A 27,788-nucleotide genomic window follows, 5' to 3' on the forward strand; every position below is an offset into this window, starting at 1 on the left:
AGTATGCACATTTTACATTGTACTGCAAATTTAAGCCATCTTTGAAGTTTATGAAAACAGGGATAGATTTAATTTTAGAAGTATGAATGGAGAACGGTTAGTATTTACTTAAGTTCGACTCATAGCCCAGTATAGAGCCCCTCCCTCCAACACGTAACGAAAAGTTTAAATTATCTTATTGGTTCACTTAAACTACGTTTTGATGACGTTGCTGTCTGGGACGGCGAAAAATACCCGTAATTCCATTTTACCTCTGCTGCTATGACCCGCCTCTTCTTTTCATACCCCCCCGTCCCGTGGAAGGGGGTCTGGGACTTTGACGCGCGCCCACATTACTCTCTTCTCCATTCCTACTTCTATTATTAAATCTATCCCTGATGAAAATTAAACAATTTTGGGACAAGGCGTGTTTTATTTGCTTCAACCTAACCCATTTACAGTTTTAATCACTTTTTCTTTGTAAGCACCTAAACAATACATAGTACTCCTCTCAAATAGTTTCGGGTGTACCCAAAATAGAGTACAAGGGTGCTGGTAGAGTATGGTATGATACGAGGGCTGTATAGCCTAGACTCTTTAGCTCTAAAGGTTGATCTAACGATGCTAGGACAACTTCCGATTACAAGAAGGGTCTCCACCATCCCCACGTCGACGATTCTAATATAACGTGGGGCTTTCCCTCCACCAATACACCCACGAATCCGTTGTTCCCCTCAAACGAGTGAAACTATAGTCAACCACCACGACCAAGTACCATGTTGAAACGGACAAGGCTTAGATCAGAACTGATGGTTTGGTAACTTGGTGCATAATAAATGGGGGGTGTATTTGGGCCTGCCAGAGATTGAGGGGTAATCCACTTTTGAAATTTCATGTACAGTGAAAAGGTTTACAAGCCTCAATATTCCCTATGAGAAGAAAACACCAAAGGGACGTGGCCACCATCTTGGGTTTCTTTACTCGTGCCAAGAAGCACCACTAGAGGCAGTGTGATTTGGCTGGCTAGCCTCTTGCATGGACTAAGCAATACTGAAGGACCGATGGCAGCCCATAGAGCCCCATACTAAACGACTAAACATTCAACGTTAAGCTTACTTCCCCCTTTTCAGCCCCAAAATGGACGGGGGGTTATAAAAAATACCAAGTCAAATCCCGGAAAAAGCTAGCGCCATCTAGACAAATTAAGACGTTAGCCGCTTCCCTCTCTATAACGTTGATTCCCCCATATGCCCCCCACTATCCGGTTTGCTACTATCTGCCGCTAGAAGGCGAATTAACAAGTATTTTTCAACTTTCTCCCTCTGCCATCCGTCCTTCAGTATTGCTTTGTCCATGCCTCTTGCGTGTAGTGAACTCGGGTTCCTTCTGCCGTTGACTCTTAGCACGAGGGATTTAACCTAAGATGGCAGCATCGACCCTTCGTGTTGGTTTCTATAGTCTCAGTTGTGACGTCAGTGCCTAGGTAAAACGTCACTGGCTTAGCTTTGGCAGTGGGCGGCCATGTTTGGTACCGCTTGGTTCTATGGTCAAATACAATGGGTACGTCACATTCAGATTTCTGAGATAGCTCTATGCAAGTATTTAATGGAATGGTCTATTCGAGATGTGCTTGTAGGAATCTAACATTAGATTCAGGGCCTTTTCAAAATTTCCCGTGAAAAACTTTTCATTTCTAATTTGAAAAAACGTAATCTATATTTGGATTCTCATGTAGCAAAAGCATATATATTATTACAAAAAGTCTCGGATTTCCACGTCTGTATGAGGTTTCCACCTTATGAAAGTAGCAGACGATGCAAGTCGAGCTCTCTCCCAATCACAGGCACTTGCACTTTTAGCTATGTCGTTTTATGTTTTGGCCTTATTTGTTTACCGGACGTACTGAAAATCTTTTAAATGTCGCTTATTTCAGATATGTTAGCCCGGAAGACTTAAATAGAGCTTATATAGAGAGCTTTCAGATGGAATAGTAGAACGTCACACCCTCCCAAGTCTTACCGCTGTTCTGGTAGTCATATTGGGCCGGTGGTCTCAGCTTCATTCCTGGTTTAAACCCACAACCAATATGGCAGCGTAAATAATGTCACGAGACTCGGCTCCACCTCCAACTGAAAGCTCTCTATACGTACCGTATGTTTACACGAAAGTCTTTGAATCAATTCACGTATGCGTTTAAAAATTTCAATTTCTTGGGTAAATCCGTAGAATTGAATTTTGACGAAGTCCCGGAAGGCTTAACAATTTCAACCATTAACATTAATTTAACGTCACACACTTAAAAGTGAACTCATTTATCTGAAGAGTGACCTCCCCCTCGGTATATAGGTAGAAATTTAGTTAGTAGCTATAAACACGGGTGATTACGTGGGGATCAAAGCATGGGCGTACGGTACTAGATCTGCAGAACGCGTGCAGCACGTCCCCATCTAACTCCCGACAAACCCTCCCCTACACGTGAGCTTAGTGTAATACAGAGACGGATAGTCTTAGCCGCACGTGACGTGTCATCAAACACATCTTGATCGCGAATAAAAATTTAGTCAACCTCCACACGAAACCATTTTAACAAGTCACGCAAATCACGATTTTTCGTATTAGCTAGGTGTGGTTGGCGGTTGGTAATGCATGTTAGTTTCGTCAAGGGGAATGTAGAACATTTTAGACGAGCAATAGCCCAGGACTTTTAGGGTTTGACCTAGAACATTTGAACATAAAGATGAAAATTGGTACATGTGTTGTTTTTGATACAACAAAAAATATACTAAAAGTCCCCTGCTGTAGAGCGCGAGCTTTCGCCGCCATCTTGGAAAATGGCCGCCGGGAATGCCAGCTACAATGTAATCCACGTTTTTCTTCGAAAATTATGAAAATTGGTACACATAATGATTGGAACCACATGAACATCATGGCAAAATGCTACAGCTCTGTGTTCAATAGTTTGGCCGCCATATTGGAAAATGGCCGCCGTGAATGCTAGGTGCAGTATATTTCACCATGTTGTTGGAAAATTATGAAAATTGATAGGTATGATAATCAGAGCTGTGTGAACCTCACAGTAAAATATTGAATGCATTAAACAGATATTTTGGCCGCCATGTTGGAAAATGTCCGCCATCAAAATAATTAAGATACTGTATATGGTTCAAAAATTATAAAAAATTTTAATAACTATGTTGAAGACCGTCTTAACATCATACTTGAATATCGAAGACGTGCTACAGTTAGCTTGGGCGCCATCTTCGAAAATGGCTGCTGGAAATGCTAAATATATTTCAAATATGTAAATCTTTTTGAAATTCCTATTTTGAGTAGATGATTTTCATTAACGTAATAAACCACAAAAAATGGATATCTCGAAGTTGAAATTATCGACGCCATCTTTAAAAATGGCCACACGAAAATCATTGCCCTAAATTCGGAAAGAAAGAAAAGTTATTCAAAGCTGTTATTCTCGACATGTTGATTAGAGAATATGATTTAATATGGGGTTTATACATTCTAATGTTGTTTAAGATTAGATTGTAGACAAATCTCTAACATTTCATTTATATTCATCGTCATCCTGAAGATTTTTCATAATAATTGCATGTCAGAACCCTTGATTAGGCCCTACACCTAGCAGGGGACCTTATCAGCGCCCCTCCCAATCATATTCGAAATTGAACCTGCGGAACCGCCGTCATGGCACACGGGATCGGCCAGTGGGCCCGACAAACGCCATTTAAGCAGGTGACAGAAGCTGAACACCGTCAGCGGCGAGCCTAGTCAGGAGGTGGTCGGTGACAGGGATGGATTAAGGCAGCAGAAGACTCCAGGGGACGGGTGAGTTCTCTCCAAGCACAACAGTGCCAAACGTCCCAAACAAATAGTGTATCCGCGACCCCTAGAGGGTTGCCAATAGAGGGGGCGAGCCAAGGCAACACCTGGGCGGTGGCGAAAAGGCCGGGCAAAACCTTCACGGAATGGGGCAAGGAACGGTCTGAACCAAGGGCGAACCCAAGGAACTCCCGAACCGTCACACCGAACTCGGGACCACTCCGCCACGACAAGTCCTTTGAGTTAAAAATGTTAAGAGAACACTTCTTTAATTTACGTGACAGATAATCAATCAATGGAACCGTTGCCACACATACTGTCAAGTCCTCATTTGATCTCGCTAAGCTTCATCCAACAACCGACGCCGCAAAACTACATTTTTTCCGAGCGTATCTTCAAGTCCAACAATAGCTAGGAAACGATTTAATCCCGAACAGTGGGGATTGGTTCGCGATCGCGAAAGTCGAAGAACAATTCACACCATTCTCCTTCCGGCATCAGATGAACTTTTAACACTCATTATTTGTACCTGCAGTCTGCAGAACATCTTGTATAAAGAACTGTGAATGTAGACGATCAGGATTATCTTGCTGGACAATGTGTGGTCATTGTCAAGGTATTAGCCGTAATAAAAAATCATCAGGAAGGAGAGAAATATGAACGTAATGTTAAAAATGTGTCTTAAATCTAATCCTTAACGACACTAGAATGTATATACCCCATATGAAATGATTTTTCCTAACCAAAATCCGAGTAATATGGTTTTGCTTTTCTTTTTTCCAGATTTTAGGATAGTAATATTCCAGCGACCATTTTTGAAGAGGGGTCGATAATTTAGACTCGAAAATAGTTATTTTTATGGCGTTTAATACGTTCATGAAACTCACCTACTCAATAAAAAAATATCGAAAAAATTTATATATCGGTAATATATTTGGCATTTCAAGCAGTCATTTTCGAAGATTGCGCCCAAACTATCAGTAGCACGTCTTCAATATTCAAATATCATGTTTAGACGGTCTTCAACATAGTTATTACCAATTTTCATAATTTTTCAACCGTATACTGTATCTGAATGACATTGATGGCGGCCATTTTCCAACATGGCGGCCAAACTATCTGAGTAATGGCTTCAATATTTTACTATGAGGTTCACAGAACTCTGATTATAATACCTATCAATTTTCATAATTTTCCAACAACATGGTGATATATACTGTACCTAGCATTCACGGCGGCCATTTTCCAATATGGCGACCGAACTATTGAACACAGAGCTGTAAAATTTTGCCATAATGTTCATGTGGTTCCAATCATAATGTGTTCCAATTTTCATAATTTTTGAAGAACGTGGAATACATTGTAGCTGTAATTCCCGGCGGCCATTTTCCAAGATGGCGGCGAAAGCTCGCGCTCTACAGCAGGGGACTTTTAGTATATTTTTTTTGGGTTAAAAACAACCCATGTACCAATTTTCATCTTTATGTTCAAATGTTCTAGGTCAAGCCCTTTTTTGGCCTATCTGTCCTGGCCTACAAGACAAAGTGCTAAAAAACTATCATATTAGCCTGATTTTTTCTTGGTTGCGCCGCAATTTTGCAGACAAATTTTAACTTCATTTAAATTAGAAGACTTAATTTGGTAGATCAAAAACTTATTGAACTTTTTATAAACACAAAGTAAATTAAACACCATAATGATGATGACTACATCTTAATGCGAATGCAATTCAAATACTTTTTAACAATGGAAAATGTCCCTGTGTGTGCTTACACAAAAGAGGGAAGGGTGGTAACAGGAAAGAACTAGATATTTGGGGTCGAGAAAGTTATATGACGGGTCACGGGCACGGCAGTGGACTGAGCACAAACCAAATGTCTAGATTCTATACCACTGTCGTCTGCCACGGTAGGCCTAAACAGGGCCAGAAATAAGAAAAATTTCTTATAGGACATGTGTCCAGTGATCCCCCTTTGACTGGAAAATGTATAGGACAATGTCCACTGGAGTGTGCAAAAATAGTATCGCATCTTCATAGTCAAGCTATCAAAACTTCGGAAAATTTATTGGTCAAAACGTCCAGTGACCCCCTTAGTTTTTAAAGAGATTATGGGACATTTTAAAATTTTATTGGACAATGCCCAGTGTCCTGTGCTTATTTGGGGCCCTGGGCCTAAACCGTTGCACTCTATTTCAAATTACCTTCAGGTTTCGGAGATCAAGTAATTTCTTCTATGGTTAATTGTGTCTCTTTAACGAAATTAGGTCCATTTTATAGAGCAATTTAATTAGATTTATTATTATCAGGAATACATAGATTTCTTCTTCTTTGAAGTTGAGTTGTTAAAGCTTCAGTTAATTTTTTATTTTCTAAAACTTCCGCTTCAAACTTTGGGCAAACCCTTAAAATTGTTTGTCCGCAAAAGTCAGTAGTATTTGGCTCTATCTGACAGCAGATATCAACACCAACAACAGACTCTGTTTGTCCACAAAAATCAACGCCAACGGACTCTGTTTGTCCACAAAAATCAACGCCATTGGACTCTGTTTGTCCACAAAGGTCAATTGTTTGTCCGCAAAAGTCAATTGTTTGTCCACAAAAATCTATGCCAATGGACTCTGTTTGTCCACTAAAGTCAACGCCAACGGACTCTGCTTGACCACAAAAATCAACGCCTACGGACTGTTTGTCCACATAAATCAACTCCGACGAACTCTGTTTGTCCACATAAATCAACTCCGACGAACTCTGTTTGTCCACATAATTCAACTCCGACGGACTCTGTTTGTCCACATAAATCAATGCCTACGGACTCTGTTTGTCCACAAAGGTCAATTGTTTGTCCAAAAAAGTCAATTATTTGTCCGCAAAAGTCAATTATTTGTCCGCAAAAAATCAATTATTTGTCCGCAAAAGTCAATTGTATTTGGCTCTATCTGAAGCAGATATCAACATCAACTCCGTTTGTCCACAAAAATCTATGCCAATGGACTCTGTTTGTCCACAAAAATCGACGCCAACGGAATCTGTTTGTCCACAAAAATCGACACCAACGGATTCTGTTTGTCCACAAAAATCGATGCCAGTGCCCTCTAATTCAGGTTGGCCACAAAAATCTGATTCGGACAAGTTTTTCTGAATAGCAACGGAACGAGAAAAATTCTCCACCGGTGTTGATGTTGCTTCTGGTTGATAGGATACTGTCGAACTACCCCTCCTTGACCTTTTGATTCTTCTTTCGTAACGTGCCACTTTAGCGGGTGCCTGAAACGTGGACGTATCTGATTGACTATTTATATCCTTAAATGATGGTAACCAGTCTGGATTAGTTCTATCATAAAGTTTGGCTGGTTGTCCTGTAAAAGGAGTTAAAGTTAACGGCAAGATGAATGATTAAATGATAATATTTTGCCATCTTACCTGAATAAAAATGCCTCGAGCAAACTCTTAGCTTAGACTTAGAACTAGCTAAATCAAAACTGCTAAGCCTTAGCTTGATAATCCACTGTTTTCGTCTTTCACTGGACAATTCTTCAGTTTGGGTTCCTTGTCCAGTTATTACCCCAGGAATACAAAAAAATTTAATTTCCCGAGTGTCTTCGACGCTTCTAAATTTTCGTTTTTCACCCACGCAATCTTTTACGCAACAACGCTGATGCTTCCGCCTCATTTTTGTCGTTTACGCGAAACGCGACTCTAATGGCGGCGCCGACTCCCTTCTTGTTTACCTTTGACACAGCCGACTCGATCACGCAAGTTGCACGCCCTATAGACAGGCCCGGAAATAAGCACAGGACACTGGACATTGTCCAATAAAATTTTTAAATGTCCCATAATTTTTTTAAAAACTAAGGGGGTCACTGGACAGTTTGACCAATTTTTTGGAAGTTTTGATTGCTTGACTATGGAGATGCGACACTATTTTGCACACTCTAGTGGACAATGTCCTATAAATTTCCAAGTCAAACAGGGGGTCATTGGACGCGTGTCCTATAAGAAATTTTACTTATTTCCGGCCCTGCCTATAGATGCCCGTCCGAACTTCCGAAGCTGCGTGGGAAATAAGGCGGTGGCACAGGGCAAATGACCAGTTTAAAAATTGCCTGGAACAGTTTAAAAATTAAATCGGAGGTGGGTCAGTGGTCCACAGGACCACTAAGAAAATTCAAGGGTTTCCAGAGTCCAGACATAGCTAATATATTGTAATTATCCACTTCTTCAATTTAGCAGACGACGCGCCCTGGTCAGTGGTCATGGACCAGTTTATTTATTCCAGGCCAGAGGGGTCATGCCCATTGTCCAGTTTAAAAAAAATCCTTATTTCCCACCCTGGTTCGAAGAAATCTTTTCCTGTTTTAAAGTGCGTACCAGGAATTTTCGGTTTTTTTCGCTCGAAAAATCCGAGGGGTTAGTCACTTGAAAAATCAGGTTTACAAAACCGTGGAAATCGATTACATTATTTCTAGAATTCATTGAAAATCATGAATCACAATAATTTTTGTAGGTAATCAAAGGTAATTAGAAATCTCCGATAATCACTGGAAATCACATGAAATCTTCAGAAAATCAGAAATAACAGAAGTTATTTCTGATTCCCTTCTGATAGTATCGCCATCTGTTTCTCTGGATTTCAATCGTTGTTTTAAAATTTTAATTTCTTCAATAATAATATTTGTCACTAAATATTTTACTGAAATAACTTCTTTGTATTTTTGGTCCAAAACCAGTTTATTAATTGCCTGGACTAGTTTTTTAATTCAAGAAGTGGGGGTTACTGGTCCTCGGGACCAGTTTATTAATTGCAAATCTATAGGAGAACAAAGGCTGGGACCAGTCCGGAGACCAGTTTATTACTTATGACACTAGGGGGTCACTGGTCCCAAGGACTAGTTTAAAAAATATCCTTATTTCCCGGACTGCTCTAGACTGGTCCCACTCCCAGCCTTTGTTATCCTATGGATTTGCAATTAATAAACTGGTCCCGAGGACCAGTAACCTCCAGTTCTTGAGTTAAAAAACTAGTCCAAGCAATTAATAAACTGGTTTTGGACCAGAGGAAGTGTGAAATTTCCCAGACTGCGCACTACTCCCTCCCTATCCATAGCCCACTTGATCACGCGCTATAGCTTGCTTCGTGAAGCGCATGATCGACTGGGCTATGCGCTCTTCCAGAACCGCTTGAGCCATAGCCCACTCGTTCCAGCTCACAGATGGAAACATTAAAATCTGATGAAATCATGTTAAATATAATAAAAACGATTAAAACCTGATAAAAATAAAGAAAAACACGTACAATATAATTAAATTTAAATCTCATGAAAATAATTGAGAATTTATTGATATCAGACATATTGATGAATAATTTTAAAACGATCAAAAGCGGAAAAAATTACTGAATTTAATAATGCTTAAAACCAGAAAAATATGAAGAAAATAATTAATATCTAATAAAATAATGAGAACAATAATGATAATTAAATTATAATGCTAATAAAATAATGATGAGAACAATAATGATAATTAAATTATAATTCTAATAAAATAATGAGAACAATAATGATAATTAAATTATAATTCTAATAAAATAATGAGAACAATAATGATAATTAAATTATAATTCTAATAAAATAATGAGAACTATGATAATTAAATGCTAATAAATTAATGATGAGAACTATGCTAATTGAAACCTGATGAAATCATGAAAAATGTGAAGAATAAGCTTAAAATATGATGAAATCATGAAAAATTAAAAGAATAAGCTTAAAATATGATAAAATCATGAAAAATGTGAAGAATACGCTTAAAATGTGATGAAAAAATGAAAATTGTAAAGAATACGCTTAAAATGTGATGAAATCATGAAAAATGTGAAGAATAAGCTTAAAATATGATGAAATCATGAAAAATTAAAAGAATAAGCTTAAAATATGATAAAATCATGAAAAATTAAAAGAATAAGCTTAAAATATGATAAAATCATGAAAAATGTCAAGAATATGATTAAAATCTGATTAAAACATGAAAAATGTGAAGAATACGCTTAAAATCTGATTAAAACATGAAAAATGTGAAGAATATGCTTATAATCTGATGAAATCATGAATAATGTGAAGAATGCGCTTAAAATGTGATGAAATCATGAAAAAAACCTGATGAAATCATGAAAAAAGTGAAGAATACGCTTAAAATGTGATGAAATCATGAAAAATGTGAAGCATACGCTTACAATGTGATGAAATCATGAAACAAACCTGATGAAATCATGAAAAATGTGAAGAATAAGCTTAAAATGTGATGAAATCATGAAAAATGTGAAGAATACGCTTAAAATCTGAAGAAATCATGATAAAAACCTGATGAAATCATGATAAAAACCTGATGAAATCATGAAAAATGTGAAGAATACGCTTAAAATCTGAAGAAATCATGATAAAAACCTGATGAAATCATGAAAAATGTGAAGAATACGCTTAAAATGTGATGAAATCATGAAAAATGTGAAGAATACGCTTAAAATGTGATGAAATCATGAAAAATGTGAAGAATACGCTTAAAATGTGATGAAATCATGAAACATGCGTAACTTTAGGTAAAAATATTTATTGAACGAAGTTTTTACACAAACCTTAATGGAAATGAAGCCACAAATTCGTAGTATAACCAACCAATTTACCCCTTGGGAAATTAGTCGAGTGTAAAAATCTCAATTTTGAATAATAATTTCTCGATTTCCTCGCTAAACGATTTTTAAAAACTCGGTATACTGCATCGTTTTTTTTTTTTTTTAAATCCGAATTTAATATTTCATGTTTTTAGAATAAATTTCGTGTCTTAGCCACCACAAAAAAAGACAATTTAAAAGAATAAATTGTCCAAAATGATTTCGAGGCGACTAAGGCGCGAAAATATGGGTTTTTTTAAAGATGGCGTCTACGTAAGTTTTCAAATTACCCGACACAGTTTTTAATATTTTTTTTTTTTATTTTTTAACAATTATTTATTTTCTTAGGATGATTCTTCGTCTTCCGAAAAGTCTCCATTACCTTCTTTATTATCTTCTAAATCCATATCTAAGTCTGACCAATTATCCTACAAAAAGATAATTAGATGATTAGTAATTAGTAATTAAGTTAATCCAAAGATTTTATAGGAAAATAATTGGATTTTGTAATAATTTTCTTCATAAAAATACAGGACTTGGTGATTTTTTCATGGAAATTATAGGGTTTTATGGGATTCTAAAGAAATTATAGGGTTTTATGGGATTTTAATGAAATTATAGGGTTTTATGGGATTTTAATGAAATTATAGGGTTTTATGGGATTTTAATGAAATTATAGGGTTTTATGAGATTTGAATGAAATTATAGGATTTTATGGGATTCTAATGAAATTATAGGATTTTATGGGATTCTAATGAAAATATATGATTTTATGGGATTCTAATGAAATTATAGTGTTTTATAGGAATCTAATGAAATTATAGGATTTTATGGGATTCTAATGAAATTATAGGATGTTATGGGATTCTAATGAAATTATAGGGTTTTATGGGATTTTAATGAAATTATAGGGTTTTACGGGATTTTAATGAAATTATAAGATTTTATGGGATTCTAATGAAATTATAGGATTTTACGGGATTCTAAAGAAAATTATAGGATTTTATGGGATTCTAATGAAAATTATAGGATTTTATGGGATTCTAATGAAAATTATAGGATTTTATGGGATTCTAATGAAAATTATAGTGTTTTATAGGAATCTAATGAAATTATAGGATTTTATGGGATTCTAATGAAATTATAGGATGTTATGGGATTCTAATGAAAATTATAGGGTTTTTCGGGATTCTAATGAAAATTATAGGATTTTATGGGATTTTAATGAAAATACATGATTTTGTGGGATTTTAATGAAAATACATTACATGATTTTATGGGATTTTAATTAAAATATACGATTTTATGGGATTCTAATGACATTTTTCATGAAAAATATAATATTTTACAGGACATTTTCGTTAAAATGTCCTTTTTTACGGGACATTTTTTCATGAATATATAGGATTTTATAGGATATATTTCATAAAAATATAGGATTTTATAGGACGTTTATCGTGAAAATATGGGATTCTACAGGACAATTTTCGTGAACATATAGGGCTTTTTTTCCACAATGACAGGATTAAATAAGACTAATTTCTCGAGGAAAGGACACTTTCAAAAGCATAGGATTTTAAAGGAATAATAGGACATAAATTGGAATGAAAACAGCACATAAGTAAAGGTCGTGTTTTACCTCCGAATTTGATGGACTTCCTATTATGTCTTCCACAATGTCTTCATCTTCCGACGATTCTTCATTGTAAACTAGTAAGGCTTGCGACGTCGCACCAGCACCATCGTGTTTCGAAGATATCTAAAGAGACCATCAATTCAGAATTAATTTTAATAACCCTTTACCGACTAAATAACTAACTGACAATCAAGGTCCAGTTCAAACCCTCGATTACCCTGACCCTTTTCTCAAATTTTCCCTGACCCTTTTCTCAAATTTTCCCTGATCCTTGTAACCAGGGTGTTAATCCTCTATGTAACCTTACACCCCTGGAGTAGAAACTCAGGAGGTTCCCTAATTGCTACGGAAGGTTACATCCTTTTCTCAAATTTTCCCTGAACTTTTCCTCAGATTTTCCCTGATCTTTTCCTCAGATTTTCCCTGATCTTTTCCTCAGATTTTCCCTGATCTTTTCCTCAGATTTTCCCTGATCTTTTCCTCAGATTTTCCCTGATCTTTTCCTCAGATTTTCCCTGATCTTTTCCTCAGATTTTCCCTGATCTTTTCCTCAGATTTTCCCTGATCTTTTCCTCAGATTTTCCCTGATCTTTTCCTCAGATTTTCCCTGATCTTTTCCTCAGATTTTCCCTGAACTTTTCCTCAGATTTTCCCTGAACTTTTCCTCAGATTTTCCCTGATCTTTTCCTCAGATTTTCCCTGATCTTTTCCTCAGATTTTCCCTGATCTTTTCCTCAGATTTTCCCTGAACTTTTCCTCAGATTTTCCCTGAACTTTTCCTCAGATTTTCCCTGACCCTTTTTCTGAGATTTTCCCTGATCCTTTTCTGAGATTTTCCCTGATCCTTTTCTGAGATTTTCCCTGAGCCTTTTCTGAGATTTTCCCTGATCCTTTTCTCAAATTTTCCCTGAACTTTTCCTCAGATTTTCCCTGACCTTTTTCTGAGATTTTCCCTGACCTTTTTAGGCCGGAAGTGTAAATGTTTACAGCACATTCATTTCCTCTCAAATAGTAAGTCATGTAGGTTACTATTATTATTTCTAAATAGCTTGGATTGAAGCTAAGTAGAATTGAGTCATGGTAACCTCTTTCATGTAAGTACACTTTCTGGCACAAATTCCACTTAAAGATCGAGACAAATGTGCAAAAGGTTGGTACTACGCTAACAGCTTTCTTCCCCCATTTTTGGCGTCCCATTCAACCCGAGCTGGTTCGGAAAACACCGTGTAAATAAGAGATTGATATTGATATTTACCTGAGATAAGATTAAATTTAATCTTCCTTTCAAATGAGACATTCTTGGAAATGATTCGCACCTTCCATCAAAGAGCTGAGCTACCGGTCCCAGAACGCCGTCTATCTCGCCACACTAAGAAATACTTCTTTTAATGAATCGAGTGCTAGTTATAATTTTTAAAACCTAACACCGCGTCAACGTAAATTATAGAAGACCCGACCTCCTAGCCAGCTCCGAGTACCCGACCTCCTAGGCCGCGTCGAGGTACCCGACCTCCCCCTAGGCAGCCTCCGAGTACCCGACCTCCCCCTAGGCAGCCTCCGAGTACCCGACCTCCCCCTAGGCAGCCTCCGAGTACCCGACCTCCCCCTAGGCAGCCTCCGAGGTACCCCGACCTCCCAAAGGCAGCCTCCGAGGTACCCCGACCTCCCCCTAGGCAGCCTCCGAGGTACCCGGACCTCCCCCAGGCAGCCTCAGAGGTACCCGGACCTCCCCCAGGCAGCCTCAGAGGTACCCGGACCTCCCCCAGGCAGCCTCAGAGTACCCGGACCTCCCCCAGGCAGCCTCAGAGTACCCGACCTCCCCCTAGGCAGCCTCCGAGGTACCCGACCTCCCCCTAGGCAGCCTCCGAGGTACCCGGACCTCCCCCAGGCAGTTTCCGAGGTACCCGGACCTCTCCTAGACTGCGCCGAGGTACCCGGACCTCTCCTAGACTGCGCCGAGGTACCCGGACCTCCCCCAGACTACGCCGAGGTACCCGGACCTCTCCTAGACTGCGCCGAGGTACCCGGACCTCCCCCAGACTACGCCGAGGTACCCGGACCTCTCCTAGACTGCGCCGAGGTACCCGGACCTCTCCTAGACTGCGCCGAGGTACCCGGACCTCTCCTAGACTGCGCCGAGGTACCCGGACCTCTCCTAGACTGCGCCGAGGTACCCGGACCTCTCCTAGACTGCGCCGAGGTACCCGGACCTCTCCTAGACTGCGCCGAGGTACCCGGACCTCCCCCAGACTACGCCGAGGTACCCGGACCTCTCCTAGACTGCGCCGAGGTACCCGGACCTCTCCTAGACTGCGCCGAGGTACCCGGACCTCTCCTAGACTGCGCCGAGGTACCCGGACCTCCCCCAGACTACGCCGAGGTACCCGGACCTCTCCTAGACTGCGCCGAGGTACCCGGACCTCTCCTAGACTGCGCCGAGGTACCCGGACCTCTCCTAGACTGCGCCGAGGTACCCGGACCTCTCCTAGACTGCGCCGAGGTACCCGGACCTCCCCCAGACTACGCCGAGGTACCCGGACCTCTCCTAGACTGCGCCGAGGTACCCGGACCTCTCCTAGACTGCGCCGAGGTACCCGGACCTCTCCTAGACTACGCCGAGGTACCCGGACCTCTCCTAGACTACGCCGAGGTACCCGGACCTCTCCTAGACTGCGCCGAGGTACCCGGACCTCTCCTAGACTGCGCCGAGGTACCCGGACCTCTCCTAGACTGCGCCGAGGTACCCGGACCTCTCCTAGACTACGCCGAGGTACCCGGACCTCTCCTAGACTGCGCCGAGGTACCCGGACCTCTCCTAGACTACGCCGAGGTACCCGGACCTCTCCTAGACTGCGCCGAGGTACCCGGACCTCTCCTAGACTGCGCCGAGGTACTCGACCCCACTAGGCAGCTCCGAGTACCCGACCTCCTAGGCAGCGTCAAGTTTCTTACTTTCCCCTTATAAGGACATAACATTATTTTTCGAAAACATGATTACCGTTGTTAAATAAGACGTGTGTTCGAGTAAAACGGACTTGAGCCATTTTAAATAAGAGGGGGCGCCACTCCCTCTACCGTGAAGCCGCCTTTGCAGTTCTCGTAATAAAGGAACAATGGCCGTGATTGGAAGCCGCCTCACTGTGTTTCTGATGGCGTTCTCGTCCCCGCGTTGAAGCACCGTCTAAGAAACAGAATCTAGATTAGTTTTTTTTTTCAAATTGCTACAAAAACGTTAATTAAAGTGTTAGTGACATAATTTGTCATCCACAAACTTAAAATGCGAAAAAAAATCCTTGAAAAATCTAGTTTATTATGATATGTTTACTCCTTTGTATTTGCTTTCGTAGAAATTTATAAAATTGCAATCAAAGTATTGTACAGTTTGGAAAAGGCCTAGTTATAATTTAGTTTCGTTTGATCATGGATTTATAATAGAAGCTTACGCTTCCTGGATATTCCACTCGCCTTAAAACGCGCACAACATTTATTCCTCGTCTGAACTGGCGCGAGCTAGTACCAGCCTGGCAGGCGCGTTTGTGACGTAGAATTTGAGGCAAATTCAGAGGGGGAAGGAAGTTTTTCACGTGCTTGAGTTTTAACTTTTAATAGCGCGCGCTAAACAATTTTTAGAAAAGCGCGCGCGCACGCGCGCCGAGAGAAAAAAGTTTGCCTCAATTTCTACGTCATCAGCCCCCCCCCCCCTAGTCCCCACTCGCGCGAATTTTTATGACATAAATGTGTTTATAATCAAAATGCCTTACTGAAGGCTACAGTGAAATATCCAGGAAGCGTAAGCTTCTATTATAAATCCATGGTTTGATGACGTAGTAAGGAGAAATTTTCACTCTAGATGTCGCTCACGTGACGCCTGTTAGTGCCTCAGCGCCGAGTTAAACTTAAGCCTATTTTATTCCGATTCGAGCGGCATAAGTAGACTCGGGAGTTTCGGGCGCTCGCCCTTGGCTTTTCCGCGAGATGCCGTGAGTGACGTAGCAAGGAGAAAAAACCCGCCAAATATCTTCCCTGCACAATTTGTTTTTGCCCCCAAATATCAAGTTTTTTCGAGGTCTTTTTTCTGTGTTTTCCCTCATATTTAAATATTTATCAAGCTGCGTATTTTTGGAATCAGAAGAGTTTAAACTCTCAAAAAAGTAAGGTTTTTTTTTTAGATTTGAGATAATTTTTAAATCAGGTCGCTATTCCTTTAATAGTTATAAACGCTAAAAAACCATAGAAAATGCTTCTAAATGCTATGAAATCAGCAAAATATTATTGTACAAATAGTTAATAGTTAACTTACATCCAAGAGCTGTAGATTACTGCTCTGTAACCCTTGAAGCAGCAAATGTACTAAGTTTTCCGTTGTTGGAACATTAGCAGACGCCTTCTCGTCAATTGTCAGTGCGTCTAATCGCACTTCCATTGGAAGCTAAATTAGAAAATATAAATAATTAAATAAATTAGTTTAATTTTCCACAAAAAATATTATTAGTTAGTAGTTCCACTTTTGGGGCTCATACCTGCGTTTGTTTTTGTAAACTGTCTCTCCGTTTCCTGAGTGAATTGGTCGACTGTTCACTAACTGGCCCTAAAGGTGTCATGTGACCAGGAGCTAAGATTTTAGAAGATGACGGCCTTTCCGGTTGTTTAACCTGAAATAAAACGATTCCGTTATTTTAACTATTAAAAATTTTTAACTTCCGTTTTTTTAATTATTAAAAATTTTTAACTTCCGTTTTTTTAATTATTAAAAATTTTTAACTTCCGTTTTTTTAATTATTAAAAATTTTTAACTTCCGTTTTTTTAATTATTAAAAATTTTTAACTTCCGTTTTTTTAATTATTAAAAATTTTTAACTTCCGTTTTTTTAATTATTAAAAATTTTTAACTTCCGTTTTTTTAATTATTAAAAATTTTTAACTTCCGTTTTTTTAATTATTAAAAATTTTTAACTTCCGTTTTTTTAATTATTAAAAATTTTTAACTTCCGTTATTTTAATTATTAAAATTTTTAACTTCCGTTATTTTAATTATTAAAATTTTTAACTTCCGTTATTTTAATTATTAAAATTTTTTAACTTCCGATTATTAATTTTTTTTTAAGTTTCGTTATTTTAACTATTAAAAATTCCGTGTTATTCCAACGATTAAAATTATTAAATTGAATCTTACTTTGGAGACGTTTTGCTGATAGGTCGTACTTTTTGACTTTGTGGGATCGTCCCTTATTAGCCATAACTCTGGTTCTGTTCCAGAAATAGACTAAAACAAAGAGCAAATAACTTCAAAATAGGTCAAAAATTACATAATAATTTAAGGTGTAGGGACTCCAATTAACTGCTGAAGTCGTTTTTGGAAATAATAACTACACAGTCCAGACAAAAATTTATGGTGGAAATCACAATAATATAATAACAATAACTTACAATTTCTTCAAATTTAGGATTGACAAAGGAACCATAAACGATGATTAGCCTCAATTGAGTCGACTCGGGTAAAATGGCTGCGGAAAGGATGGGCAATTTCTTGACTTGGGATTTATCGGCGCCCTCGGTTGTAACATGCACTGTCACTTTTGGCATCAAGGGTTGCTTGCATCTCCTAGAATCATACATCAAAATAGAAAGGTATTATGTTAGACTTTGGTCCAATTCTACAAAATCCCCAGACTTCGATCCAATTCTACAAAATCCCCAGACTTCGATCCAATTCTACAAAATCCCCAGACTTTGATCCAATTCTACAAAATCCCCATACTTCGATCCAATTCTACAAAGTCCCCAGACTTCGATCCAATTCTACAAAATCCCCAGACTTCGATCCAATTCTACAAAATCCCCAGACTTCGATCCAATTCTACAAAATCCCCAGACTTCGATCCAATTCTACAAAATCCCCAGACTTCGATCCAATTCTACAAAATCCCCAGACTTCGATCCAATTCTACAAAATCCCCAGACTTCGATCCAATTCTACAAAATCCCCAGACTTCGATCCAATTCTACAAAATCCCCAGACTTCGATCCAATTCTACAAAATCCCCAGACTTCGATCCAATTCTACAAAATCCCCATACTTCGATCCAATTCTACAAAGTCCCCAGACTTCGATCCAATTCTACAAAATCCCCAGACTTCGATCCAATTCTACAAAATCCCCAGACTTCGATCCAATTCTACAAAATCCCCATACTTCGATCCAATTCTACAAAGTCCCCAGACTTCGATCCAATTCTACAAAATCCCCAGACTTCGATCCAATTCTACAAAATCCCCAGACTTCGATCCAATTCTACAAAATCCCCAGACTTCGATCCAATTCTACAAAATCCCCAGACTTCGATCCAATTCTACAAAATCCCCAGACTTCGATCCAATTCTACAAAATCCCCAGACTTTGATCCAATTCTACAAAATCCCCAGACTTCGATCCAATTCTACAAAATCCCCAGACTTTGATCCAATTCTACAAAATCCCCAGACTTCGATCCAATTCTACAAAATCCCCAGACTTTGATCCAATTCTACAAAATCCCCAGACTTTGATCCAATTCTACAAAATCCCCAGACTTTGATCCAATTCTACAAAATCCCCAGACTTTGATCCAATTCTACAAAATCCCCAGACTTTGATCCAATTCTACAAAATCCCCAGACTTTGATCCAATTCTAAAAAATCCCCGGACTTCGATCCAATTCTACAAAATCCCTGGACTTTGATCCAATTCTACAAAATCCCCAGACTTTGATCCAATTCTACAAAATCCCCAGACTTTGATCCAATTCTACAAAATCCCCAGACTTTGATCCAATTCTACAAAATCCCCAGACTTTGATCCAATTCTACAAAATCCCCAGACTTCGATCCAATTCTACAAAATCCCCATACTTCGATCCAATTCTACAAAATCCCCATACTTCGATCCAATTCTACAAAATCCCCGGACTTTGATCCAATTTTAAAAAATCCACGGACTTTGATCCAATTCTACAAAATCCCCGGACTTTGATCCAATTCTACAAAATCCCCAGACTTTGATCCAATTCTAAAAAATCCCCGGACTTTGATCCAATTCTACAAAATCCCCAGACTTTGATCCAATTCTACAAAATCCCCATACTTCGATCCAATTCTACAAAATCCCCGGACTTCGATCCAATTCTACAAAATCCCCAGACTTCGATCCAATTCTACAAAATCCCCAGACTTTGATCCAATTCTACAAAATCCCCATACTTCGATCCAATTCTACAAAGTCCCCAGACTTCGATCCAATTCTACAAAATCCCCAGACTTCGATCCAATTCTACAAAATCCCCAGACTTCGATCCAATTCTACAAAATCCCCAGACTTCGATCCAATTCTACAAAATCCCCAGACTTCGATCCAATTCTACAAAATCCCCAGACTTCGATCCAATTCTACAAAATCCCCAGACTTCGATCCAATTCTACAAAATCCCCAGACTTCGATCCAATTCTACAAAATCCCCAGACTTCGATCCAATTCTACAAAATCCCCAGACTTCGATCCAATTCTACAAAATCCCCAGACTTCGATCCAATTCTACAAAATCCCCAGACTTCGATCCAATTCTACAAAATCCCCATACTTCGATCCAATTCTACAAAATCCCCATACTTCGATCCAATTCTACAAAGTCCCCAGACTTCGATCCAATTCTACAAAATCCCCAGACTTCGATCCAATTCTACAAAATCCCCAGACTTCGATCCAATTCTACAAAATCCCCAGACTTTGATCCAATTCTACAAAATCCCCAGACTTCGATCCAATTCTACAAAATCCCCAGACTTCGATCCAATTCTACAAAATCCCCAGACTTCGATCCAATTCTACAAAATCCCCAGACTTCGATCCAATTCTACAAAATCCCCAGACTTTGATCCAATTCTACAAAATCCCCAGACTTCGATCCAATTCTACAAAATCCCCAGACTTTGATCCAATTCTACAAAATCCCCAGACTTTGATCCAATTCTACAAAATCCCCAGACTTTGATCCAATTCTACAAAATCCCCAGACTTTGATCCAATTCTACAAAATCCCCAGACTTCGATCCAATTCTACAAAATCCCCAGACTTCGATCCAATTCTACAAAATCCCCAGACTTTGATCCAATTCTACAAAATCCCCATACTTCGATCCAATTCTACAAAGTCCCCAGACTTCGATCCAATTCTACAAAATCCCCAGACTTCGATCCAATTCTACAAAATCCCCAGACTTCGATCCAATTCTACAAAATCCCCAGACTTCGATCCAATTCTACAAAATCCCCAGACTTCGATCCAATTCTACAAAATCCCCAGACTTCGATCCAATTCTACAAAATCCCCAGACTTCGATCCAATTCTACAAAATCCCCAGACTTCGATCCAATTCTACAAAATCCCCAGACTTCGATCCAATTCTACAAAATCCCCAGACTTCGATCCAATTCTACAAAATCCCCAGACTTCGATCCAATTCTACAAAATCCCCATACTTCGATCCAATTCTACAAAGTCCCCAGACTTCGATCCAATTCTACAAAATCCCCAGACTTCGATCCAATTCTACAAAATCCCCAGACTTCGATCCAATTCTACAAAATCCCCATACTTCGATCCAATTCTACAAAGTCCCCAGACTTCGATCCAATTCTACAAAATCCCCAGACTTCGATCCAATTCTACAAAATCCCCAGACTTCGATCCAATTCTACAAAATCCCCAGACTTCGATCCAATTCTACAAAATCCCCAGACTTCGATCCAATTCTACAAAATCCCCAGACTTCGATCCAATTCTACAAAATCCCCAGACTTTGATCCAATTCTACAAAATCCCCAGACTTCGATCCAATTCTACAAAATCCCCAGACTTTGATCCAATTCTACAAAATCCCCAGACTTCGATCCAATTCTACAAAATCCCCAGACTTTGATCCAATTCTACAAAATCCCCAGACTTTGATCCAATTCTACAAAATCCCCAGACTTTGATCCAATTCTACAAAATCCCCAGACTTTGATCCAATTCTACAAAATCCCCAGACTTTGATCCAATTCTACAAAATCCCCAGACTTTGATCCAATTCTAAAAAATCCCCGGACTTCGATCCAATTCTACAAAATCCCTGGACTTTGATCCAATTCTACAAAATCCCCAGACTTTGATCCAATTCTACAAAATCCCCAGACTTTGATCCAATTCTACAAAATCCCCAGACTTTGATCCAATTCTACAAAATCCCCAGACTTTGATCCAATTCTACAAAATCCCCAGACTTCGATCCAATTCTACAAAATCCCCATACTTCGATCCAATTCTACAAAATCCCCATACTTCGATCCAATTCTACAAAATCCCCGGACTTTGATCCAATTTTAAAAAATCCACGGACTTTGATCCAATTCTACAAAATCCCCGGACTTTGATCCAATTCTACAAAATCCCCAGACTTTGATCCAATTCTAAAAAATCCCCGGACTTTGATCCAATTCTACAAAATCCCCAGACTTTGATCCAATTCTACAAAATCCCCATACTTCGATCCAATTCTACAAAATCCCCGGACTTCGATCCAATTCTACAAAATCCCCAGACTTCGATCCAATTCTACAAAATCCCCAGACTTTGATCCAATTCTACAAAATCCCCATACTTCGATCCAATTCTACAAAGTCCCCAGACTTCGATCCAATTCTACAAAATCCCCAGACTTCGATCCAATTCTACAAAATCCCCAGACTTCGATCCAATTCTACAAAATCCCCAGACTTCGATCCAATTCTACAAAATCCCCAGACTTCGATCCAATTCTACAAAATCCCCAGACTTCGATCCAATTCTACAAAATCCCCAGACTTCGATCCAATTCTACAAAATCCCCAGACTTCGATCCAATTCTACAAAATCCCCAGACTTCGATCCAATTCTACAAAATCCCCAGACTTCGATCCAATTCTACAAAATCCCCATACTTCGATCCAATTCTACAAAGTCCCCAGACTTCGATCCAATTCTACAAAATCCCCAGACTTCGATCCAATTCTACAAAATCCCCAGACTTCGATCCAATTCTACAAAATCCCCATACTTCGATCCAATTCTACAAAGTCCCCAGACTTCGATCCAATTCTACAAAATCCCCAGACTTCGATCCAATTCTACAAAATCCCCAGACTTCGATCCAATTCTACAAAATCCCCAGACTTCGATCCAATTCTACAAAATCCCCAGACTTCGATCCAATTCTACAAAATCCCCAGACTTCGATCCAATTCTACAAAATCCCCAGACTTTGATCCAATTCTACAAAATCCCCAGACTTCGATCCAATTCTACAAAATCCCCAGACTTTGATCCAATTCTACAAAATCCCCAGACTTCGATCCAATTCTACAAAATCCCCAGACTTTGATCCAATTCTACAAAATCCCCAGACTTTGATCCAATTCTACAAAATCCCCAGACTTTGATCCAATTCTACAAAATCCCCAGACTTTGATCCAATTCTACAAAATCCCCAGACTTTGATCCAATTCTACAAAATCCCCAGACTTTGATCCAATTCTAAAAAATCCCCGGACTTCGATCCAATTCTACAAAATCCCTGGACTTTGATCCAATTCTACAAAATCCCCAGACTTTGATCCAATTCTACAAAATCCCCAGACTTTGATCCAATTCTACAAAATCCCCAGACTTTGATCCAATTCTACAAAATCCCCAGACTTTGATCCAATTCTACAAAATCCCCAGACTTCGATCCAATTCTACAAAATCCCCATACTTCGATCCAATTCTACAAAATCCCCATACTTCGATCCAATTCTACAAAATCCCCGGACTTTGATCCAATTTTAAAAAATCCACGGACTTTGATCCAATTCTACAAAATCCCCGGACTTTGATCCAATTCTACAAAATCCCCAGACTTTGATCCAATTCTAAAAAATCCCCGGACTTTGATCCAATTCTACAAAATCCCCAGACTTTGATCCAATTCTACAAAATCCCCATACTTCGATCCAATTCTACAAAATCCCCGGACTTTGATCCAATTCTACAAACTCCCCAGACTTTGATCCAATTCTAAAAAATCCCCGGACTTTGATCCAATTCTACAAAATCCCCAGACTTTGATCCAATTTCCAAAAACTTCCATAATAAAGGCGATAATTACCCATTTAGTTGATGTTCAAAGATGTGAAGCGTTCCACTCTCAGTCAAGGCAGACAGCGAAACTGGATGTTGCTTCGTAGCATTTTTGGAAACGTCAATTTGTACCAATTCTTCCACCACCGAGAACGACGCCAGAGAATTGGAGTCGTTGTCTTTTTGCAATTGCCTGAAACAAAAATGAACTCGTTTTACGATAATTCTTAAATAGAAATTGATTAATGAAATGGTTTCAGAGAATATTTTATAATTGGGGTAAAAAATCGGTTGATAATCGGGGTAAAAACTAGTTAATAATAGGGGTAAAAACTAATGGATAATCGGCGTAAAAATAAGTGGATAATAGGGGTAAAAACAAGTGGATAATCGGGGTAAAAACTAGTGGATAATCGGGGTAAAAATCGGTTGATAATCGGGGTAAAAATCGGTTGATAATCGGGGTAAAACAAGTGGATAACCGGGTAAAACGTTGATTGGGGTAAAAACAAGTGAATAATTGGGGTAAAAACTAGTGGATAATTGGGGTAAAAACTAGTGGATAATTGGGGTAAAAACAAGTGAATAATTGGGGTAAAAACTAGTGGATAATAGGGGTAAAAACAAGTGGATAATCGGGGTAAAAACAAGTGAATAATAGGGGTAAAAACTAGTGAATAATAGGGGTAAAAACAAGTGGATAATCGGCGTAAAAACAAGTGGATAATAGGGGTAAAAACAAGTGGATAATAGGGGTAAAAACAAGTGGATAATCGGGTTAAAAACAAGTGGATAATAGGGGTAAAAACTAGTGGTAAATTGGGGTAAAAACAAGTAGATAATAGGGGTAAAAACCAGTGGATAATAGGGGTAAAAACCAGTGGATAATAGGGGTAAAAACTAGTGGATAATAGGGGTAAAAACTAGTGGATAATCGGGGTAAAAACTAGTGGATAATCGGGGTAAAAACCAGTGGATAATAGGGGTAAAAACTAGTGAATAATAGGGGTAAAAACAAGTGGATAATCGGCGTAAAAACAAGTGGATAATAGGGGTAAAAACAAGTGGATAATAGGGGTAAAAACAAGTAGATAATAGGGGTAAAAACAAGTAGATAATAGGGGTAAAAACCAGTGGATAATAGGGGTAAAAATTAGTGGATAATAGGGGTAAAAACTAGTGGATAATCGGGGTAAAAACTAGTGGATAATCGGGGTAAAAACTAGTGGATAATCGGGGTAAAAACTAGTGGATAATCGGGGTAAAAACTAGTGAATAATAGGGGTAAAAACAAGTGGATAATCGGCGTAAAAACAAGTGGATAATAGGGGTTAAAAACAAGTGGATAATAGGGGTAAAAACTAGTGGATAATTGGGGTAAAAACAAGTAGATAATAGGGGTAAAAACCAGTGGATAATAGGGGTAAAAACTAGTGGATAATAGGGGTAAAAACTAGTGGATAATCGGGGTAAAAACAAGTGGATAATTGGGGTAAAAACTAGTAGATAATTGGGGTAAAAACTAGTGGATAATTGGGGTAAAAACTAGTGGATAATTGGGGTAAAAACAAGTAGATAATAGGGGTAAAAACCAGTGGATAATAGGGGTAAAAACTAGTGAATAATAGGGGTAAAAACTAGTGAATAATAGGGGTAAAAACAAGTGGATAATAGGGGTAAAAACTAGTGGATAATTGGGGTAAAAACAAGTGGATAATAGGGGTAAAAACCAGTAGATAATAGGGGTAAAAACTAGTGGATAATAGGGGTAAAAACTAGTGGATAATAGGGGTAAAAACTAGTGGATAATCGGGGTAAAAACTAGTGGATAATCGGGGTAAAAACTAGTGGATAATCGGGGTAAAAACAAGTGGATAATTGGGGTAAAAACTAGTAGATAATTGGGGTAAAAACAAGTGGATAATTGGGTAAAAACAAGTGGATAATTGGGGTAAAAGAAAGTGAATAATAGGGGTAAAAACTAGTAGATAATTGGGGTAAAAGCAAGTGGATAATTGGGTAAAAATCACTTCATGATGAGGGGTAAAAATGGCTGGATAATTGGGGTAAAAATCAGTTGATAATCAGGGGTAAAAATGGGTGGATAATTGGGGTAAAAATCACTTGATAATGAGGGGTAAAAATGGCTGGATAATTGGGGTAAAAATCACTTGATAATGAGGGGTAAAAATGGCTGGATAATTGGGGTAAAAATCACTTGACAAATAGGGGTAAAAGTCAGTTGATAATCGGGGGTAAAAATGGGTGGATAATCAAGGTAAAAACAAGTTGATAACTCACCAGGCGCTAATAACTCGGTCGCTTTTGGCTACAGAAAGGAAATAACTTCCCTCTGCTGTTGAATTATTTGAAAACCTAACTGGCAACAAACGGAAGGTCTCCGTCGAATGACCGGTAAATTTCTTCAAAGAAAAAAAAAGAACATATAATTTAAAAACCTGAAAGAATAGGGGGAATTATCTTTGACTTACCTTAATTACTTCCCTAGTTTTTAAATTCCACCATTTTATTGAAGAGCTAGCTGTTATTAAGTTATTTTCATCTATTAACGAAATGGAATAGACGCTATGTTGACTGGCTTTCCATTTGCTAAGAACGAACGAAGAACGAAACGCGTTAATAACTTGAACCAGATATGAAATAAATGAACCTTACTGTTTAATTTTCCGTTTTTTAACGTCCCAATGAACGACATGCTGGTCATTGGAACAACTAAATACCGACGTGGAATCGCAATTCCAACAAACATCGTTAACTACGTCACTATGGCCCTCTTTCTATGGGGGAAACACATATTTCCGCGTCTAGTTACATAGTTATGACGTAAATACGTTAAAAATAGTATAAAGCTTACCAATTCCGCTACTAATTCACCCTGAAGAAAGCTGTACAGTAAAATATTCCCCGTAGTTGTTCCGATCGCGATGATATCGGCCTGATTTTCAACGGAAACATCACCATTTTCCACTTTTTTTCGCTTCTTTTTAGGAGAACTCTATGATAAATCATTAAAAAAATCCATATTAACTTAAGAATTAATTAAAATAAACCTGTAATTATTCGTTAATCTTTTAATAATGACTCATTTGTTTATTAAGCGGCATGTATGATTACAATTACGACAATGATAATGAGCAGCACATGGTGTTTTAGGCTTAAGTTTACTTTCTAAGGCATTTCTAATGCCAAGGCTTAGGAACAAAAGGATCATGCGCTTACGAAAGAACGTTTTCCGGTGCTCCAAGACAATGAACTGCAAGTTGAAGAAAGATGAGAAGATGGAGTGTATTCTTGTTTTAAAATTCCACTTGATGTTTCCCATAATTTTAATCTTCCATCAGGATTTGAGAAAGCAAAATATTCGCCATCAGGAGAAAAAGCCGCATTCTCCATGCTCGCCATTTTGAAAAAGACTGACGTGGGTGGCTGCAGGGCTGCCAGATTCTCAATTTCTCATCCACAGATAATTTTATTTTAATTTATCAGAGCTGTGCTAATTAGCTGACAACTAATTGAATTAGAATTAGCAATTAGGGAAATATTTATGAACTAATTAATTAGTAAATTAGCAATTAGAGAAATATTTATGAACTAATTAATTAGCAAATTAGCAATTAGACATAGAAACTAATTCAATTCAATTAGAAATTAGACATTTATTTATCAAACTAATTAATTAGAATTACTATTTTCTAATTAAGGTAAAAAAGAAACCATAAGTAAACATAAAAGTTTAGAAGTGCTCATGGGTTTAGTACTTTGGTGATGTTTTAATGCCATTGAAAAACGGGTACGGAAGCCATGAATTATTCTTGAAAAATGAGACAAGCCTCAAGCCTTCCGTCATTTTAAAATTTTTCTCATTTCTTCATTTTCTTGCCACAGTACCTATAATGGACTCCTGAGTAGTAAATACATGCGCATTTCGAAATGGGGCAGTTGCGAACTACGAAATTTTCTACTAGTACTAGTATTCTCTCATATTTGAGGAGCTGAAAAATTTAGAGTAGCACTAAGGTTTCCTCATCGATATAATAAGGCTTTTTCATATTCAAATAGATGAATCAAGAGTTAATTCCTCGATTTTTTACAACAAATTGGCGTAAAAGATTAATTGAAAATCCAATTGGCTAATTAGTTAATCCTAAATCTAATTAAATTTTAATTAGATAATTACCTTTCCGATTCATACTAATTAATTAGAATTACTTCTCAATTAGCACAAGGTAATTAAAATTCAATTACCATTTTCAATTAGTAAATGTTGCTAATTAATTAGAAATTCAATTAGCTAACTAATTAATTAGCACAGCTCTGGTATTTATTTAACAGGAATATTTGAATCATGAAAGTTTACTGAAAACCCGAGGTAACTACTTTCGCTATGATTTCAAAGCTTTCAATGTTTTTCAATTAAAGTTCGTAAACAAGTTCGGAAACCGAAACGTTATCTCTCCGAGCACGCTCCGAGTAAAGACAAC

General features: G+C 38.3%; 2 protein-coding genes across 2 annotated transcripts; both read right to left on the minus strand.

Moving 5' to 3' along the window:
* Positions 1 to 6,086: 6,086 nt before the first annotated feature.
* LOC149629888 (uncharacterized) lies at positions 6,087 to 7,595 on the minus strand. Its single transcript, XM_089851766.1, has 2 exons — positions 7,238 to 7,595; positions 6,087 to 7,173 (listed from the first exon to the last, which is right to left on the minus strand). Exons 1-2 carry the CDS (start codon positions 7,485 to 7,487, stop codon positions 6,734 to 6,736), a joined length of 690 nt encoding a protein of 229 aa, XP_089707892.1. The 5' UTR covers positions 7,488 to 7,595; the 3' UTR covers positions 6,087 to 6,733.
* Positions 7,596 to 10,402: 2,807 nt separating this feature from the next.
* LOC149629889 (WD repeat-containing protein 43) lies at positions 10,403 to 26,727 on the minus strand. Its single transcript, XM_089851567.1, has 14 exons — positions 26,527 to 26,727; positions 26,162 to 26,302; positions 25,963 to 26,084; positions 25,779 to 25,896; positions 25,588 to 25,709; positions 23,315 to 23,479; positions 17,545 to 17,719; positions 17,291 to 17,380; positions 16,638 to 16,769; positions 16,418 to 16,546; positions 15,116 to 15,298; positions 13,373 to 13,486; positions 12,121 to 12,240; positions 10,403 to 10,909 (listed from the first exon to the last, which is right to left on the minus strand). The coding sequence occupies exons 1-14, from the start codon at positions 26,707 to 26,709 to the stop codon at positions 10,826 to 10,828; spliced, it is 1,878 nt and encodes a 625-aa protein (XP_089707693.1). The 5' UTR covers positions 26,710 to 26,727; the 3' UTR covers positions 10,403 to 10,825.
* Positions 26,728 to 27,788: the final 1,061 nt, after the last annotated feature.

Source organism: Phalangium opilio, unplaced genomic scaffold (assembly GCF_054372755.1).
Source record: "Phalangium opilio isolate 3A_F unplaced genomic scaffold, DU_Popi_V2 ptg000105l_1, whole genome shotgun sequence".
NCBI classification, from domain to species: domain Eukaryota; kingdom Metazoa; phylum Arthropoda; class Arachnida; order Opiliones; family Phalangiidae; genus Phalangium; species Phalangium opilio.

Coding starts and splice junctions, on each gene's coding strand:
- LOC149629889 (XM_089851567.1), bottom strand. CDS start 26,709: ATGGCGAGCATGGAGAATGCGGCTTTTTCTCCTGATGGCGAATATTTT. Junction 25,897..25,962: donor AAAAAACGGAAAATTAAACA/GTAAGGTTCATT, acceptor GTTCGTTCTTAG/CAAATGGAAAGCCAGTCAAC. Junction 16,547..16,637: donor GTTTACAAAAACAAACGCAG/GTATGAGCCCCA, acceptor TTTCTAATTTAG/CTTCCAATGGAAGTGCGATT.
- LOC149629888 (XM_089851766.1), bottom strand. CDS start 7,487: ATGAGGCGGAAGCATCAGCGTTGTTGCGTAAAAGATTGCGTGGGTGAA. Junction 7,174..7,237: donor CTCGAGGCATTTTTATTCAG/GTAAGATGGCAA, acceptor CTCCTTTTACAG/GACAACCAGCCAAACTTTAT.